Genomic DNA, 19,930 nt, shown 5'->3' with positions numbered 1-19,930 from the left:
TGCGGGATTCCTAAGAGACCCAAGCAGGGAATCTTCCTGTTTGGGTCCTTTAGAAAGGGGTATGGGAAACTGTTCAGCAAAGCCTAAACTGAACTGAACAAACCGGGGTGCATACATGCCTCTGAGTTTCTGCATGGACAAAGTATTTGCTTGCATGCCTATAATACAAGAATGTGCATCTGCGCAAGTGCACACACAAACTTCCATGAACTCACCTCAGAGTTCAGGCGGTTGTACTATTTAAACATTCCCAGGTCATCTCCTAAATAGAAGAGCCCCTTTATCCATAAAGAGACTCCAAACATGATGCATTACTTCGACGATGTTTCCTGTCCCCCCAGGAGAATTTTGCACCTTGCGACAAATATAAATATTTGGCCCATTGGCTCTTCCTTTCACCTGTGTACTATAATTGCTGCAATGCTGAATAATCCGCTGCATTTCTTCATGGACAAGCTCCACGCATCGCAGGCTGGGCTCTTCCAAACGCTTGATTTGCCTCTTTACTAGCAACTCAAATGAAACTTCAGGCACAAACAAGGCAGGGCGGGGACCCTAGTCAAACCACAAAGGAACAAATGCATTTTGATTTCATTGTGAAGGAAATGGCCATGTCCGCCATGGCACGATGCAGCAGCAAGTAGTACATTTGACAAGTAATGCAACCCCACCCACCACAGCTAAAAAAAAAAATGGGGATGCAGCATCTTAAGAGGAAGTTGAAAGGATAATACCTACAGTAGCATTTCTAATGGCCGTCAAGATGTCGATGGTGTTGAGGCCACCAAGCGGATCAACGGATTCTAAGGTACGCCCAAAGGTTTCGTGAAAAATGTAGCAAATCCTAGCTCCGCCACACCTAGAGAACAAAAAATAATATACACTCATGTATTATACTCTACTGGCCAACAGCCAAGGTTCTATTAAAACCCTAAAAATGCAATATAATAACGTAATATAAACCCATTCATATTCAAAAATATAAAACAATTTTAAACTATCAACATTAAAATCCCAGGACTCATTAAAAACCTTATCATATGTTGTCAAATGCCTGGGAGCAGAGGAAAGACTGGCACTGAAATGATGACAATGTTGGTGCTAGGCAGAGCTCACTGCGGAGAGAGTTCCATAATTGAGGAGCCACTACCAAGAAGCCCCTTTCCCTTGTTGTCATTCTTTGAACCTCCCTCAGAGGAGGCAAACTGGGAAGCTAAATCGCATTTCCTATAATAGAGTTCATTTGATTAATTAAAATGTAGTACATTTCAATTTGACTCGTAGAAGCATTGCTATTAAATATCCTTTTCTCCATCATCTCAATGGCAACTAGACCTTTGAACAGAACTTGTGCTTACAGTTCCGAAGTTTCTATGTACTTTGCGGTGCCTTCAATGGTGTTGCAATATTCAGTGGCAAATTTGGTAATAAGCTGTAATAACGTAGCACTCATGTCTTCTACAGGCTCCCCATAGCTGTTTAGCAGAGACTGGTACTGAGCAGCTAGAACATTGATTCTGGTCTTCAGTTCTGGTAAGCAGTCCCTGATGTGATGCATGAGTAGCCTAAAAGGAGAGTTTGGGAACAAAGAGAATTTTTAGAAGCACTATTTAAACACAGAATTTACTTCATTTCCAGTCACATGTTATGATTGTTTTAAAAAAACATTATTTTCAACTAAACAAAGTGGTATTCTCTCACGGCAGTAACTAATCATGGACTTGAGCGCCTAACATTTCATCAATCTAAAAGCCATCAGGATTCTAAGTTACTGCTGACTGGCTGAAAACTCCACACAACTAAATATACGCCCCGTTCAGAAGACACCTTAAACCACGGCTTTAACAATGGTGGTTAAGCCAGAAAGCCGGGCTGTGTTCAGAAGACACCTTAAACCACGGCTTTAACAATGGTGGTTAAGCCAGAAAGCCGGGCTGTGTTCAGAAGACATCTTAAACCACGGCTTTAACAATGGTGGTTAAGCCAGAAAGCCGGGCTGTGTTCAGAAGACACCTTAAACCATGGCTTTAGCCACGGTGACTTCAGCAAAAAGACTTATTCACAGTGGTTAAAGCCACGGTTTAAAGTGTCTTCAGAACACGGCCTGGCTTTCCTGCTTACCCACCGTGGTTAAAGCTGTGATTTAAGGTGTCTTCTGAAGGGGGCCATACTGTCTTATCCATCGCACTCAATCAGCACAATCTAGAATACCATCCAACATTCAACGTTGTAAAATGGGAAGCTTCCAACAATGCCATTTCGCTAAGGCAAAGTGACCTTTAGCACAACATCAATAGTGTGAGCATGCGCAATGTGTTTTCTAGGGAATCCCATCACGCACACTAATGCTATTGGCGTCACGGTAGAGGTCCCTTACAAGACTCAAAACTGCAGAAGAATTTAAAGTGTCCAGATGTTTCTACCCATCTGTCACTTAAGATACCAGCTCCACCACCAAATGCAAAATTTTCACCATACAACTGGAATGGGCCAGAAACTTGCAGTTCAGAAACAAAGCATATCCTTGTACCTGTTCAGTGTTCTAGCAAGGTACTTTGTTCCATTCCGGTTGGCTAGAGAGGGATACTTCTTCTGGAGAAAACCGTATTCATCACGAATCGAATCAACCACACTCTTCTTATTATTAATGTCTAATTGACTCCTAAAAATTAGAGTGAAAATGAGCAATTCTGCATGTTGTATTACAGTATTTTATACTTTACATTTTATCCATTGGGCTGAGTTCAGACAGTGGCCATTATATATTTATTTAAATATTAACATTTATATACTGCATTATTTGCTGAGAAGCCATCAAGGCAGTGGTGTTTAATCTGAATTCCACGTTATATTCTTCTCTTGTTGCTAAAACCTGGTTCATGTGTTCTTCTGGCTTGGAGAGTGCAGTCCCAATATGTCGTTATAGGTTTGAAAACATCGCAATTTTCTTTCTAAACCAGCTGATGCAACATAGGGCAAGGTTAGGCAGCCTGGTGACCCATAGACATCCAACACAGCCAGTGGTCAGGGATTATGGGAGTTGTAATCCAAAACATATGGAGAGCACCAGGTTGCCTACAAAAGACTGGCTGGCCAGTCAGCTACCACTGTGATCTGCAAATTCGATCAGGAAGTACAGGCCCCCAACTCTGTGAATTCCCCAATTTCATCTGTTGCTGCCACCAAAGGAAGCTGCAATTTGCCCAGGCATTTCCTAGAAACATCCTAGTTAACCAAGGAAGATCTCAGAAGAGTTTAGGAACCAAACATTTCTGTTACTGCATTAATTCTACCTCCTCTACATGGCAAGATATATGGGAATTAAGCCCTGGTTTTCATAAAAGAAACGCTTTAATAATCAAATTCTCATGCCACCCCAAACTCACCTGTTCACCACACCAATGATGCCAAGTTTCACAGGTATCACTCTGCCCATAAGTACATCCATTGCATCAGTGCCAGCATCCATGAGATCCAGCTTTGTGATAACAGCAAGGGTGCGCCGCCCTATCAGAGTGGCAGGAAAAAAGTCATTCTGCATTGTCGTGTATTAACTTTTCATGACTATTTATTTATTTATTTATTGCATTTATATACCACCCCATAGACGAAGCTCTCTGGGAGGTTTACAAAAGTTAAAAACAGTCAACATTAAAAACAGATACACAAAATTTAAAAACATAAGAAGCATAAAAACAATATCCTTGTGAAAACAGCTATTCTTGGGTCAGTTAGAAACAAACAAACACAGCCCATGTTGTTAACTGCCTGGGAGATGAGAAAGGTCTTAACCTGGCGCTGAAAAGATAACAATGTTGGCGCCAGGCAAGCCTCATCAGGGAGATCATTCCATAATTAGGGGCCCACCACTGAAAAGGCCCTCTCCCTTGTTGCCATCCTCCGAGCTTCCCAAGTTAAAAAAGTTAAGGAGAAAAAGATGAAAAATTGCCCACTAAACAAGGCCATGCAGGAGAAGGGAAATTCACCATGAAAAGTTTATTTGTTCTCAGGTTCATTGAAAGTTGTTCTGTTACACTGTATACAGAGAGTTGCTTCTATCGAACAAAGGACATTTCAAACTCCCGTCTCTGTCAGCAATATAAATGCTACCCATAAATCCCAAGTGTTTTAGGATTGCCCATGATTTGTTGTTGGGTTAACTCTGGGTTGTTTAGCCCATAAAGAACCCAGAGTTTCTGGGTTCGCATGTCACAAAACTACCCAGGAATGGGGGGGCTCCTGAATTGTTAATTAACAGGAGAAATGTCAAGTGCATGGCTCATGCACTCTGACTGTCCCCGCAATTCTTGGGTTAAACAACCCAGGAATTGCTGCCGTGACATGCAAACCAGGTCAATTTGTAACTCGATCTTACTGTCAGTTAAAAGGCAGGATAATAAGCTGGACGGGAGGAAAGAGAGGAGTGCTTGGATCGATGCTCATTACCGGCGTCACAAATTATGGTTTAGAAAGCTGGGAACAATAATCCAAATTGGGTCTATTACTTACACAGCTGTTTAGTAGTTTAACAGCTGGTGGCCCAGTGATGCCTTTAGCTGAAAACCTTCAATTAGGAGATTCATTAAGGCATCTTGTCTTTTTAATTATACAAGTTACAACTGCAAGATACACTTCTTTCAAATACAAGAGTTGCAATTTCTAAGAATAGGTGCTACTACAAGATAACAGTGACACCATCAGCCGTGATAAGAGAATGTATCCTTGAGAGAGTGAGAGAAGACCGACACCTGGCATCGGTGGTCTTTCTACTTACCATCTGGATCCACCTCTCGTGCGATTTTAAGTGCCTCGGAGGTGGCCATGTCTGTGTTGGCAGCAGTGACTGCCAGAATAATTGAATTGGGGTTACTAATGAATCTAAGGATCAGTTCTTTGATCTGAAGTTCAATATCCTTTGGTTGATCGCCCACAGGTACCTGTGAGAAAATAAGCGAGTGAAATCTGCATGAAATGCCTTCTTTAAAACACACCGATTAGCAGCAATTCATCCCAAGCCAGGCTTCTTAAAGTACAGCATCTAAGGCCAGTCTCAGGAGGAAGGAGGCAGGAAGCCAACAAGGGAACCTAAACCATGGGAATTGTTGGGGGAGAAACGTAGCTGCTCAGCTGTCCTACTTCCAACCAGCACTTAATAAGGGAAGCCAGTTAGCAACGAGGAAAGAAGACGAGAATAATCTAACAGAGGGCACTGCAGGGGGAAGTGGCTGCAGGGGGTTGGGGGAGACTGGAGGGAGGACAGCTGGGAACTTTGGCAAGAAAGATTAAAAAACCTCTGTTACACGCTTGGCCGGTTCACACGACACGGCCAATTCACTGTGGGCTATTTAACCCAGGATGAGCCACGGTGCATGCTGGGTGTTGGACTTGAGACCTTATAGGCCCCTTCCGTTCTATGATTCTATGACATCTGAATATACACCCTAAACAGGAGTTGCTGTGTCATATAAATACAGTTAAACAACCTTCACCAAAGCCTATAACAAAACAAGGGTTATTCAAGGGTTGTTTAACCCTCAAAAAAATCCCTCAGTGGCCAAGTTCACATGACACGGCAACCCCCGCTGAGGGTTGCATATTCAAATTGACACCTGGCACTCACCGTGGCTTAAACTACCATCGGTGAGCCAGCGTATCGTGTGAACCACGTCCTTGGCAATTGCTGTCTTATGTACATTTCACCCTTTGCAAAACATAAAATCTTCAATTATATTTCCTTCTTACCTTTGTCATTCCAGGCAAATCCACAAGGGTCAGGTTGACAACATTGGGTGAAAAAATCTTTAGATGAATAGGTTCAGGGCTGATCCCCTAGAAAGTCATGGAAAAAGAAACCAAAAATCATTTCTAGCGGACTTTTTTGCTCAACCACTAAATCCATAACTTTTGACTCTAGGCTATGAAATTTGGATGTGTCTATAACCTGGCTTCATGCTCAATTCAAGTTACCACATCTAATGCCTTACTTACCTTGGATGTTTCAACTATTTCCCCCTAGACGCGTCTGGCAAAAATGACTGCTTTTCTTTAACTGAAGCTAGTGTTTATAAAACAAGGCAATGCTCTTGCACAGATGATGCAGAGCCACTTTGGAAGATTTTCCCGTACTGCAGCCTTACGATACTATGAACAGCAACACCTGCGGTAGAGTCTGCCTCTGGACGGGAAAACTTTGGGCACAAAAAATCTAGATAAGCGTGACATAACGAAAACTACCAATAACTTGACTATTCTGTAATTATGGCCTCCAGATCTTTTGCGGAAACAATTCCCATTTGAAGGATTTACCAAGCACAGAGACCCACCTTATTATTTCCTGAAATCCTTTCAGTTTCACTTTCTATTTCTTGTCGAATTTCATCAAAGTCTGTGTACAGCTGAAACGATAAAGAAAAAAATGCTGAAAACCTACCATGAAATCCTCACCTGTTCAAGCCATCTAGAGAGAGCCACCTTTCCTGCCAAGGCTCAAGAAGGCAGACACACAGGAAAAAATTGTATTGTTTCCACCACCTTTATGAGTGGTGGTGGTACACCCTCTCGTACAGTTCCGTGCACAGATGTGCAAGCTTTGTGCATAATTCAGCAGTGCAGAACAGGCAGTTTCAAGAAGCAGCTTGATGTCTGAGCTGTTTGAAAATGGCTGCTCCACATGCAGAAACAGATTGCTAGATCCTGTAGGGCAGCTTGTTTTGTTCCTGCTCCTTCTACTAGGGTCATAATATGGTTGCCAAAGCGTAAGAGACACAAGTTATAAAATCTGCAGCTGATAGAAACTGCTCCTTTCTGTTCTTAGGTAGTAATCCAAGATTCGGAATGGCAGAAGCAAAAAAAATTTCAATGCTTAATATACCCAAATATTGTCGCGCACTAACTCTGGCAAGATTTAATGTCCTGCCATCTACTCTGTTGCAGGGGAGGCTTCAGAAAATTACTTTTCATGATGGCTTGTGCCCATGTGGAAGCAATGAAATTGAATTGGTTGTCCACGTTTTACTCTGTTGTTGTTTTTATACAAAGATTAGAGAGAAATTATTACTTGACACCAGTTTAGAAATGAATGCACTTCTTCATTGTTTCAGGGCCATAGAGGACAGAAACACAATCGAGGCTTTTGCAAAATTCTTTTTGAATGCTATGAGAGTAAGGTCTCTCCAGAATTGATTCTGCTGCATACTTTTCAAATCTGTATGTAATTTTGCCCTACTCTCGTGCATGTGTAAAGTCTGGTCAGTGACCGTAATAAAGTTGATGAATATGGTTGGATACTGCATGTTGCTATGCAGCAGGAGGGGTACATAAAGCACTGGTTTTTAATATTTTGCATACACAAAGCCCTTCAAACTTAAGCATAAGAGTGACGCATATACCCACTATATGTGCCTGGGCCATGAAATGTACCCACTCTAATTTTTTGGCCACAGTTGCTGTGCCAGCCTCAGTAGGCATATATGGGGCTTCCATAAAGACACGGTTATGCATTCCTGCCTCATTCTTCCTGGGCCCAGCTTCTCTGTAAGCCAAAGAGGAACAATCTGGGAACATCGTCTGCAACATTTCACTCCACGAAGATCTCATACAGTGAGCCATGCAAATTTATGAACAAATCCTTCATCAAACTTCGTAGGGAGGAGTGGACATTTGGAAACTCTCTTCACCAAAACTACTTCCAAAATGTTGCTATCAAAATGTTATATCAGTAGGAATGGTGGCGGCTTCTAGCAGGAAGCCAAAGAGGAATAACTGGGTTAGGCTCAGTGAGAGAGTCTAATCGTTGGTACAAATGTACTTGGAAGCCACCGATTCTGGTTTGTGACTGATTACAAACTATGCGTTGTTGAGTTGATAAATTATAGTTTAAGCTTCCTTAAACATAGTTTGGCGTTGTGTCTGCACTGAGCCTGCACTGAGCCTATACAAGCAGGCTCAGTGCAGACACAATGCCAAACTATGTTTAAGGAAGCTTAAACTATAATTTATCAACTCAACAACGCATAGTTTGTAATTAGTCACAAACCAGAATCGGTGGCTTCCAAGTACATTTGAACCAACAATTAGACTCTCTCTCTCTCACACACACACACACACACAGAGGTACCTATGCATGTTAATAGCTTTACAGTAAAAATGTACCTTGTTTTTGGTGTGTAGAAATTTCCCCCATTCTTCAGTATCAATCCCTGGAAAGCAATAGTCATGATATGAGTCAAGAAGTCGGGCAACACAATCAAATATTCTGAGTTTCAAATACTATTCCTTCATTGAATTTTTCTATCCTCAACGTTTCATGATGAAAACTAAAAACAAGCATTTAAGCACCATTAGTCAAATGAGCCTAGCGTCTCCTTCCACCCTGAAGTTAAATGCCTCAATAATTATGAACATATTCTGTTCTATTTATCACTGTTTATACTAACATCATAATCGGTTCTAAAACTGGGACCTAACATAGACGGTTTATTATACTTTCATCCCACTTTTGACCAGAGTCCCAGGAGTGGCTACAGAGTGTGTCTCTGCATGTATGTACTGTACACACCCTCTTCATTGTCTACAATGGTTCTAATCCCACTAGAATTCTAATGAAATCAATGGAACGAATAGCGTCTAGGGTGATTCCACACGAATTTGTGATTGCACAATCACCCTGTCCCATTCACAGAATTTTACAGGGAGTCCAGACGGCATCTTCAATTGGCCACCCTCCCATATTTCCCCACGGCTTCTTCCCGTCATTTTTCTTACCAGAAAAAATCCATTGAGGAAAAGATGGAAAAGCTGCACAAGGCGGGATATAAATGTAACAAATAAATAAATGAATAAATAAGGCCTTTTGACAGGTAGTGCTAGGAGTCCTCCACCTGGAAGGACCATAACTTTTATTGCTTCAAATGGGACTTCGCCATGGCTAAACTGTAGCTGAATGTGGACCTTCGCGTATTATAAAACTAGTCGCCCATTTTATTGTGCCACTCTGTTACCCAGAATGCACAGTTCATCTGTTGTATATGAAAACAAACTGGATTTTAAGCAGTTTCCTTCTATATGTGCAAAATGGAACATTAGTACACTTTCCAGGGGAGAAAAGGTGAAATGAAGAGAGAAACATACAGAAACAGAAACTCTGAAAGCAGGGAGTAGATATCTAAGAAGGTCCAGTTCTTATGCCAAGGGACTTCGTGCCATTTGGACCAACTTCAACAGTATGCCCAATTTTGTTCACTATATTAACGATACCCTTGGCTTACTGGGATAAAGGTAGGGTGGCCAGTTGCAAAAGAGGACAGGGCCCCTTGCATCTTTAGAAGTTGTGCAGCAGAGGGAATTTCAGCTGGTGTGCTTAGCGTAACTAGCTAAACCTGCTGAAATTCCCTCTTTCACACAACTGGATCAGGCACAGGAATCCTGTCCTCTTTTTCCCTTGGCCAGGGATCTTTCCTTCCTAGAAATGGGAAGCATCGTGACTAGTTGTGGCCTACTGTGAACATGCATTGTGCTCATTCTCAGATGGATTTCTGGTTAAGGGCAAGAAAACATGTGAGGAAGGTCTCCGACTCTGAATGTACAAGTTTATTTCAAAGCAATTTCAGTATAGGGTGCTAACTGGTTGTTGGGTGGCTGCAGGCTCGTTCCAAGACCAAGACCCTTTCTCAGGATCACTGTCAGATGAAAGGCAGCTTTTTGTAGGTGGGAGCGGTGCGCTGCAGTGCACAACCAATGAACTGCCTCCCCTTTCCTGTGCAGGCTGTGGACGCTTCCATCCAACAGCAGAGGGGAAACCTTTGGCAAAGTGGGTCGTAGGACCACTCTCTCTGGAGGCACCATTCTTCCTGGAGAAAAATGCCTCCTACATCCTCAAGTTGTAGTGATGGCCACCAATTCGGATGGCTTTAAAAGGGGGTTGGATAAATTCTTGGAGGAGAAGGCTATCAATAGCTACTAGCCCTGAGGGTTGTGTGCTATCTCCAGTATTCGAGGCAGTAAGCCTGCGTGCACCAGTTGCTGGGGAACACAGGTGGGAGGGTGCTGTTGCACCATGTCCTGCTTTGCTGGTCCCTGGTCGACAGCTGGTTGGCCACTGTGTGAACAGAGTGCTGGACTAGATGTACCTTGGTCTGATCCAGCAGGGCTCTTCTTATGTTCTTATGTTCTGTACGCCTGCTCTGGTTCTTAAGCAGAATTGGGGCCCTTTCCACTACAACAGGGGTGGGAAACTCCGATCATCCCTGATCACTGGCTACACTGGCTAGGGCTGATGGGAGTTACAGTCCAACATCTGGAGTACCCAAAGTTGCCCACCTCTGCACTTCAGCCACTAGCAAAGCAGGGCAGGAGAGCCTCTAACCCACCCACCCCCAAATTGCTACAAGTAAGTAGCAAAATACTTTTTGACCCTACTGGTGAGAAGCCCTTGGCATTGTTACACCATTGTGCAGTTTTCCAGGCCCAGTTATTATTAAAGACAATTTATTTGAGATCAGTCACTCTCTCTGTCAAATTGTTTCCAAGAGACCTAAACACTACAAGAGATTTAAAATTCAATGTGATAAGAAAAGAATAGCGACATCTATGATAAAGCGCTAAACCACTTTTTTTTAAAAAAAAAAGTTACACGTCTATATTACATTCTAATTTGACAGAAAGGCAGAAAGAAGGAAAACAGCAAACTAAGCTAGCAAGCCCACCAAAACCAGCTATTTAGCACAGCAGCCAGTGCATAAATGTGCAAATAAGGACAGCAGGCAGCAATAAAAGTGGCGTGAAATGCTGGTGGCTAGAATATATAAGCATGCAGATTCTGTGTAGGGGGGAAAGAAGTGAACAGGAAACCTTTAGAAAGATGCCTTGAATGTTTCCATGTTGCAGGGTCTGCAGTTAAAGAGAAACAGCATCAAAAGTTTAGTTATTTTTCTACAGAGGTTGTGTTCTTTGTTTTTTTTCCCCTTTTTGTTGTTAATCCTGCAGGAATCACAACATGCATGAGGATATACGCGCCGATTGAGAAACCATTAATGCACAGTTAGTTTCCGCCTAACAGCCAGTCAAAATTAAGTGGCATGTAGGTAATACACAAGTATGCAAATTGCTTGATGCCTTTGCCATTACCAATTAGCTCCCTCAAATTAACTTAAATACTGCACAGTAAAGAACCACTATTTGTCAAAACCCGTGACAAACATCTGCCTGAACCAAAAGAAAAAGCGAGCAAGTTGGAATAGTCATCACAAGTATGTAAAGTTTGAAAAAGGACCATCAGTTTAACAGAAAAATCAAACAGCGGCCTGAATTGGGAAAGCCTTTAAAACTTCCTGGGACTGGCTGAGTCCCACCGCCCCATATCCCAACTGGTGCACAGCATGCCGGGGAACTCCCGCTATTACTTCCAACCTCAGGATGGAGATACCAGTTGGGATCTGAGGGTATTCCTCTGGAGGTGGGGCTTGGAGACTAAGCCTGATGGAAGCCTCTCCCGACATGAACCTACCCGTACACTGCGCTCAACATCCAAGGTCCTCCTCCGGGTGCCTACTCCGAGGGAAGCTCGGAGGACAGCAACAAGAGAGAGGGCCTTTTCTGTGGTGGCCCCCAAATTGTGGAACAATCACCCTGACGAGGCCTCTTTTCAGCACCAGGTCAAGCATTTTCTCTTCTTCCAGGCATTTAGCAATATGTAATTAGTTGGGGTTTGTTTTTGTATGTTTTTGTTGTTTTAAATTGTATGTTTTTTTATGATTTTAAATGTTTTGTATATATTTTTTAGTGTTTTTATCCTATGTAAACCGCCCAGAGAGCCTCAGCTACGGGGCGGCATACAAATGTAATAAATAAATAAATAATAAGCCTGACTCATGGAAGAACCAAAGGAGTCTCCACGGGCTGAACTGGGAGGCCCCCGTAGGCTGGAGGTTGTGCACGCTTGCTTTAAAGTGTGCTGAGGCCATGCGTGGTGAGGAAGAGCCAGAGTGTTTACAAAGAACAAGTCTGGATTTGTAAATCCTGGTGTGGATGGGAAAAGATTGTTTCCAATTACTTGTTTTATCTCAAACTTTGTATAGAATCATAGAATAGTAGAGTTGGAAGGGGCCTATAAGGCCATTGAGTCCAACCCCCTGCTAGATGCAGGAATCCACCTTAACCTTTGCGCTTTTATCTTATCTTTCAGAAACAGCATTATTTATATAAAATAATGTTAAGCATGGCATTTGAGCTCTTTAAATACAAGATCTGATGCAGCCTTTCGAAACCTGGTGCCCTTCAGATGTGTTTGACTTCCAATTCCAGCATCCCCCTGGTTGACTGAGGAATGCTGGGAATCGTAGTACAACACATCTGGAGGGCACCCAGTTCTGGAAGGCTGATGTAGCGAGAGCCAAAGTGAAAAGTTATCTTGCCATCGCTTTGCTTGATTTCATGTTCCTAATGCATCACTCTTATCTCACATCTTCAAATTATTTTATTCCATTATGAATCCTCCACTGGCTATGAGTCCAGCGGAAGACACAGGAAGAATAGAAAATGTGTTCCTGAACACATTCTACTGCTGCTGCCCTCACTTGGAAGAAAACGAGCTATGAGAAGAGATTCTTAGCTCCCAGTCCAATTTAAAAATTAATAAGGACAAACACTTCACAAAAGCTATTTCAAACGGATTAGGAGAAGGGAATTTGTTTCTCCCCCCCCAAAAAAGCAAAACTAGACATTGCACAGGGCTCATTGCTCCACACAGAGGCATAAAGCCGTTAATTGCAAGCTGCAACCAAACTGACAGAGGGGTGCTTATTAATGCTTCCTCATCCCCAATCCTACACACTTCTCACCAATATTAAAGGACCCCTAAAAGTTAAGCAGTTATTGGATTGCACACATTTGCTACAGCTACTCAAGATCAGTGCTTGTGACCACACTAAGTAACTTGTGTCTTACTAAAGGACAACTACTATGCTGTCATGTTTATTCCTTATTAGGCTAGCCCTCTTTTTATTTTATTTTACTTCTTCTGGTATATCCACATAAAGAGGGATGCCACATCTGGCAAAATTCTGTACCAAAGCATTCAACTGGCAGGGGAAGAGTTTAAAGTCACGGAAGTTACGGACCTGTTTGGATGCCATTTCCCACCCACCCTTGGGATTCTCCCAGGCACATTGGATCAGGCTCAAGTGCTCCTTCTCACTCAACCGCTACCACACAAATCACTTTTCTCCATGACAAGAGCAGACAACTAAGAACAATGAAAATGCGGGGACTGAAATATACAACCGTGTGGCTAGGGATGTATGAGAATTTCATTTCTGCTCGCAAAACAGGCAAGCCTGCCCCCATTGAAAGCTCCGGTGAGCAGGAGCACTTGTCTCGCGAAAATATTCACAAATTGACAGACACGTGCTCAATTCCCAGTTCGATTAGCGCAAATTTCCTAACTTGTGCAGATTTCGTCAGTAGACTGAATCAGCCGTTTTAGTCTATGGAGGAAATTTCTACAAATTCGGTGAGATGTGCATAAACTTGGGGAGATTTGCGCAACGTGCCTGTTTGAGAGGTGCTCAATTTGCGCAAGCAGCAATCACAAATGCAAACAGGAATCAGGCACCAGACAAGCGGCAATGTTTGGAGAATCCTACTGATCTCAAACACTGCACGTTCACCCATCCCTACGTGTACCCTGTTTCTTCCTTGGGAGAGCCCCAACAATAGAGGTGAAAGATGGAAGGAAGATCAGATCCAAACAGGAAATATACCTAGACAAACCCTTTTTAAAGCAACTTTGGAATCACTCTCCCTTTTTCGTGCTTTTCTTAGACTTGGAAGACCAGGAGAAATATATTGACCCTCCTCCGCATCTTCTCTTCCCACCCACCCCCAAAGAAGAGGGAACTGAGCATAGCCACCAACTCCCAGCTGCCACTTCCTATGTGTGGCCAATGGCAATGCTGGCTGCAGGTGATGGGAGTTGTAGTCCAACACACCTGGAGGCCACCAGGGTTGGGGAAAGCTGGTCTACGATGTAGTGAATCCTTCCTTTTTACGGCCATTGCTCATAGAGCTCCCTTTGTATGACCATCCACCTGCCCAGCACTCCAGACCCAGGATGCCCAAACCATATTGGACACAGTTAACAAAATTAAATGTGCTTCTTGTCCTTGTTGTCATAACCCTTTTCTTCCCTAAACACAACCGAGCACAAGCAACCTTGAATGCATGGAGGTGGGGACTAAGCCATTCCTTACTGAAGGCAACCATGGAATCAGTGCTATTTTCTTTCATCTACCTTCATTAACAAGTCAATGGATCAGCCCCTCTGAGTCACTTTGTGACTTGCTCCTTCTCCCTCTGCGCCTTCAGCCTTCTTCCGGGACCAAATTACTGCAAGGACCACCTCCACCCATTTCAGCCCTGCCTGACGCTACAGCAAGAAGGGCAAAGCCAAGTTGTCACGCTTGTGATTCCCCTGCAACTCCACCCTTACAATCGCCATTTACACCTTACCAAAAAGGAGAAAACTCAACATTAAAAAAAAGGACAAGAGACACAGGTTTCATAAAATCCACATGTGCTAATTTATATGTGTAAGTAGAAATTTAAAAAGAATAACTATTATTTGAACAGAAATACAAAAGATCTCACCGTAATGGAAAAGACTGACTAGGTGACCGGTGTAACTGTCCGGTCTGTTCTCCAGCCTTTAATGGGCAATTTCAAGGCCCCTGATCTCCTTCCTTATTGAGAACACAATCTGGTTCGTACAACACAGGAGGGTCATTGTGGGTTATTTAATCCACAATGAGCCATAGCACATGCAGCCACCATTTGGAATACTCAACTCCCAATCAGCGTGATTAGGAGTGTGCCGTGTCCTAACAACCCGGCTATCATGGGTTACTCAGGGGTTAATCAACTCTTGCATAACCCTTAATTAGTAGTAGGGTTATGCAAGGTTTGTTTAACCCTAACCCACAATGACTGGGTTTGCACAACATGGTGTGACCCCTGACTGGGGATTGGATATTCAAAATGGCAGGCACTCAGCATGCACCATGGCTCATCCTGGGCTAAATAACTGGCAATGTCCTTCAAACAGAGGACACCTTCAAATAGAGGACATCTGCTAAAGTAGAACACATAGCCACTCTATCCACCCCTTGCAGTCATTAATGTAAGCATATAATCCCTCTAATGCCCTAAGCATGGTTGAATACAGAATCCGCTGTGTATTCAGCATCTACCTTCTTAGAGCTGCCTCCAGGGAGTCTTGAAGTCCCAGCCACAGAGGTTTCTTTCTAGCTGGGGTATCCCCTGATGTAGTGAGTGGGTTTCTTATACTATTGGTCCATCTCAATCAGTATTGTCTATCTACATTGACTAGCAGCGACTCTGTAGGACCAGGGTGGGCAAGTTCTGGCCCCACAGATGCTTTGACCTACTTCAACCTTAGCCAACATAGCCATTGGTAAGAGATGATGGGAATTATAGGCCAAAACATCTGCCCACCCTGTTTTAAGGTTCCAGACAGGAGATTTGTACAGAGAAGCTGAGAGCATCTCTGTACAAAGGGGAGGAGCTAAATACACTAAAGATCCCTCTGGAGATCTGGGAACAGGTTTGTGATATCCATAGAAATGTGAAATTTGAGAGAGCCAAAGGCTAATTAATTATGCAGAAAATGGCCTGACATTTTAAGCTACTAGAATAAGTAGCACTACTGGTATTTCATGCATTTTCCAGGAAGAAGAAGAAGAAGAAGAAGAAGAAGAAGAAGAAGAAGAAGAAGAAGAAGAAGAAGAAGAAGAAGAAGAAGAAGAAGAAGAAGAAGAAGAAGAAGAAACACAGAAGAGACAACATTCCTACTGAGAAGGTTTCCATTCTACATTAAAAGGATGGGGCGGATACAGCAGAAAGTCTCAAGTCATGCTTGAAGGAAGGGCAGATGCTACTGCAAATTTTGCTTTCTACTTACCACACATTAAGGAACAAAGGTATATCATAAAATTCTGAACTGTCAAGACAAGGCGGGCTTCTACAATGCATGAGAAAATGCAAAAGAAGCCCATTTATTTTAGCCAACCATTTCACCCAACTGCATTTTACTCTGTAATTGCAGCAAAGTGGAGAATCCGCACACAAGTAAGGAAGAATCCACACACAAGTAAGGCAATAATGATCATTATTATTATTCAATTTATAAGTCGCTCTCAAAACAAATAGTGAAATCAATAAGAACTTAAAAGCAACAGCAATATTTTGATATGATGTTAAGAGGAAGAAGCTAAAATATGAAAAACTATAATCGACTATCTTTTGACTGCTATCAAAACAGACAATTCCCCAAATCCCACCTGTTAGAAGAGGCAGCTTTAGTAGGGTGTGTTTAATGACCTGACATCTTACTGTCAGCAGATGAAACTGGATTATTTGTGTGTAATTCCTTTTCAAATAATTCAATATAAATCCAGCAAACAGAGCAATATTCAGTTCAGGGCCTCAGCCAGATTTACACAGGGATACGCTTGCACATAAATCTCCCCAGGTAATTCACATAACTGGAATGGCTCCTCCAAGTGGAGGCAAGTATTACATTTTACAAGGGCTGTAAATATTTAGGATCCTCCTTTCATTATTCAAAGAATCTAATGTTAAACTGCGGCATTCGAGGTATTTAAATCAAGAGCAGCACCTGGGAAAAAGCACTTAAACTAGTCACAGAACACCCATGAGCTTGATTTTAGTGTTTTTCTTTAATTAGCAAAAGGTTCAACACAATATCCTTCCCACACTACCATCACTAAAATCATATATTTTCCCTCAATGGGAAAAAGAAATTTGTCATGATCTTGAAAGATGATGTGGGTTATACCTTTAATAAGCAGAGAGCACCACCACAGAATCAAGATGAGTTAAGAAAAGATAAGACGAGTTAAGAAAAGAGAATGATCCATCAAGTAGACACACACACACCTTTTCCAAAACAAAGAACATTTTAAGAAACAAATCATCAAAAGTTCCTAGTGGTTCCAGGTAAGCCTCTTAATTCTTTCAGAAATCTTCTGTTCAACTAGGAGCATGAATGGGTAAAGTGCATAGAAAAGGGCTGTGAGACTGCACCTGTAACCCCATCCTCAACAATGCACGGATCCTCCCCACCCCAAACTTGCATGGACATCTGAGGCAAGGAAGCATTCATGCATCTTGAAATGCTGCACAATTAAGGATCCAAAGAAACCCCCATGCATAGAGGTCTATGCACAAAGGCTCCCCTACATCAGATGGTCTTATAGTACCTGTCCACACGCGTTACCCCCTCAGGCAAGTAATGCATGATTCCTATGAAGCTTATTAAGTAATCTCAGAAAGAGTGGAAATTTGAACCTGGATCTCCCCAGGCCCAGGCCTGGTCTGACACAATACTGGCTCTCCATGAAGTCCCCAGTTATGAACTCACTAGGTCAAGTGTGGGAAGACTTCAGACTCCCAAGATCTGTTTTGTTTTTTTAGTAGAACCCTGAGGTCCACCAATCAGAGCTGGGAGCAAAACAGCGTCTGTGAGGGCAGGTGGAGCCAGATGTGAATGATGGCTCAGAAAATGGAGCTGATTATCTTCTTCACTCCATGAGGGAAAAGGATGCTCTGTAGAAATACATCCTGGGTTCCTACGAGATGCCTGGAAAATTATGGTGTTTTTGCAATATTTGGCTTACGTAGAAATATACAAGTATTATTATTATTATTATTTATTTATATAGCACCATCAATGTGCATGGTGCTGTACAGCGTAAAACAGTAAATAGCAAGACCCTGCCGCATAGGCTTACATTGGATGGGGAACGTGTGCTCTCTGCCTGCCCCCCAAGTTGCTGTGGGACTGCAACTCCAATTATCCTTCACCATTGCCTATGTAGGCTACAGCTGATGGGAGCCACAGTCCAACAACATCTGGAGGACCACATGTTCCACACCACTGGCATAAGTGGAGTTAAGCAGCATGCACACTCCTGTCGGAGAGCAATTCCACTACTACTCATCAGTTCTCCAGAGACACACTACTAGTGCCTTTAGCCAGTTCCCAACCTTTGTTCTCAGATCGTGTTGCTGTTGTTTCTTCACACATACCTTACATCAGCCCTGTCCCCTTAGCTGCAGAGAGAGCATGCCCCATGCTCTTATAGCCTCCCCCATTCAGAACATTCAAGCAAGATTTCAAACCATTCCCTAACCATTTAGTTCCAAGGAAGAAACATCTGTCAGTCAATCTGGGCCATTAATAACAGGAACCTCTTGAACAAAGGAAATTTGCCCAGTTACTGGAAAAATAATTTTCTCAGGTCAAAGTTATGATTTCATCAAGACGGATAGAAGAATCACTACAGAAACGATAGGACAGATGTGAATACAATGGTTCTCATTTCCTATGGATTGGGATTCTAATGAATTATGGGGAGGGGAGGCTTTTTATTCCTGCTATTGGGGATCAGAAACCCTTGCAAATCTACCACAAATAATGCAGAACTCTACCTGCATTTGTCTAGTCAATAGATCTAACCTGCCCTGTCTCCTCCAGCAATTCCACTCTCATCCATTCTGTCTGCTTCTGCACTAAGCAGCCTTTGGAAAGCCAATAATTTTTCAGCATTCTATTTACCTCCCCACCTTTTAGAATACTGCCATACCTTACAGAGCTGTTGTCAGATGGATTGAGATATTGTATGTGAGATGCCCTGGAAAATCTAAAGCACTATTAAAATTCTAAGTATAACTGTGAAGGACCCACCACCACCGTATGAAATCATAAAAACGAACAGCTTGCAAGTCTAGTAATACATACATACGCACATGCGAATCCCTTTAGATCCATAATTGCTGAATACAGTGAGTGAAGATAACTGCTACACCACATGAAGAGTGAGGAAGCTTTTCATGTAAGACTGTTGTTCAGGCAATACAAGTTCATGTCACCTGTGGATTTTCACCAGGTTATAAACAAGGGGGGAAATGGCAAAAGAACGTAAGGAACTGCAGAGACTCAACAACATCTGGAGGACCACATGTTCCACACCACTGGCATAAGTGGAGTTAAGCAGTGGAGTTAAGCAGCATGCACACTCTTATCAGAGAGCAATTCCACTACTTCTCATCAGTTCTCGAGAGACACACTAAATTAGAGAGCCAGTGTGGTGTAGTGGCTAAAGTGTTGGACTGGGAGTTGGGAGATCCGGGTTCTAGGCCCTACTCGGCCATGGAAACCCACTGGGTGACTTTGGGCCAGTCACAGACTCTCAGCCCATCCTACCTCACAGGGTTGTTGTTGTGAGGATAAAATGGAGAGGAAGAGGATTATGTACGCCCCCTTGGGTTCCTTGGAGGAAAAAAGGTGGGATATAAATGCAATAAATAAATAAATCCAGGCTGTATCTTCACTTGGCTTGACTGCATGAGAATGGCACATGGTCAGCCATTTCCTTTTAATGATCACATCTCATTAGGGGCAGCCCTTACCGTTTTCATCTCCAGCTGTTTTCCGACGATCTTCTGCCGAAACGTGCACCAGCTGCAGGATGAGGGGTCTCCGGGTGACAATCCCAGTGCCTCTCGGGAGCAAGTCCCTCCCCACCAGACTTTCCAGCACTGAACTTTTGCCACTGCTCTGAAAATGAAGAGAGACCAATGCGCTAAATATTCATTCCACTATTCCAGTTGCCTTAAACAAACCGCAGAGTTTGATGACTCACAGAACCCAGGCAGAGGTCAATATAACCTTCTTCCCAAAACACCATCCTTTTAGAGAAGTGGAATGGTTTACTGCAGCTTTACCCAACCGGATGTTTCGGACTACAACTCCCAGCATTCCTCACAATGGACTGGGGCTCATGGGAGTTGAAATCCAAAACATGTGGAGGGTACCAGATTGGAAAAGGCTGGT

General features: G+C 42.8%; 1 protein-coding gene across 4 annotated transcripts in view; it reads right to left on the bottom strand.

Annotated features, from left to right (window-relative positions):
• The window catches only part of DNM1L (dynamin 1 like), a 52,042-nt gene that overhangs the window by 18,197 nt on the left and 13,915 nt on the right, over positions 1–19,930 (bottom strand). For 2 of the 4 annotated variants that reach the window (XM_063134966.1, XM_063134968.1), the window contains exons 2-12: positions 19,507–19,654; positions 10,849–10,887; positions 8,152–8,198; positions 6,324–6,395; positions 5,743–5,829; positions 4,775–4,937; positions 3,387–3,507; positions 2,531–2,662; positions 1,359–1,565; positions 739–859; positions 400–555 (exon numbers count right to left, since the gene is read on the bottom strand). In XM_063134966.1, coding sequence (XP_062991036.1) covers positions 400–555; positions 739–859; positions 1,359–1,565; positions 2,531–2,662; positions 3,387–3,507; positions 4,775–4,937; positions 5,743–5,829; positions 6,324–6,395; positions 8,152–8,198; positions 10,849–10,887; positions 19,507–19,654 — 1,293 coding nt within the window. The remainder of the gene's footprint in view (positions 1–399; positions 556–738; positions 860–1,358; positions 1,566–2,530; positions 2,663–3,386; positions 3,508–4,774; positions 4,938–5,742; positions 5,830–6,323; positions 6,396–8,151; positions 8,199–10,848; positions 10,888–19,506; positions 19,655–19,930) is intronic. The other 2 variants (XM_063134967.1, XM_063134970.1) reach the window with 1 other exon arrangement.

The sequence above is a fragment of the Elgaria multicarinata genome, chromosome 9 (assembly GCF_023053635.1).
Source record: "Elgaria multicarinata webbii isolate HBS135686 ecotype San Diego chromosome 9, rElgMul1.1.pri, whole genome shotgun sequence".
NCBI classification, from domain to species: domain Eukaryota; kingdom Metazoa; phylum Chordata; class Lepidosauria; order Squamata; family Anguidae; genus Elgaria; species Elgaria multicarinata.
Note: the sequence above shows the minus strand (reverse complement) of the source record. Positions and strands in the feature narration are given on the sequence as shown.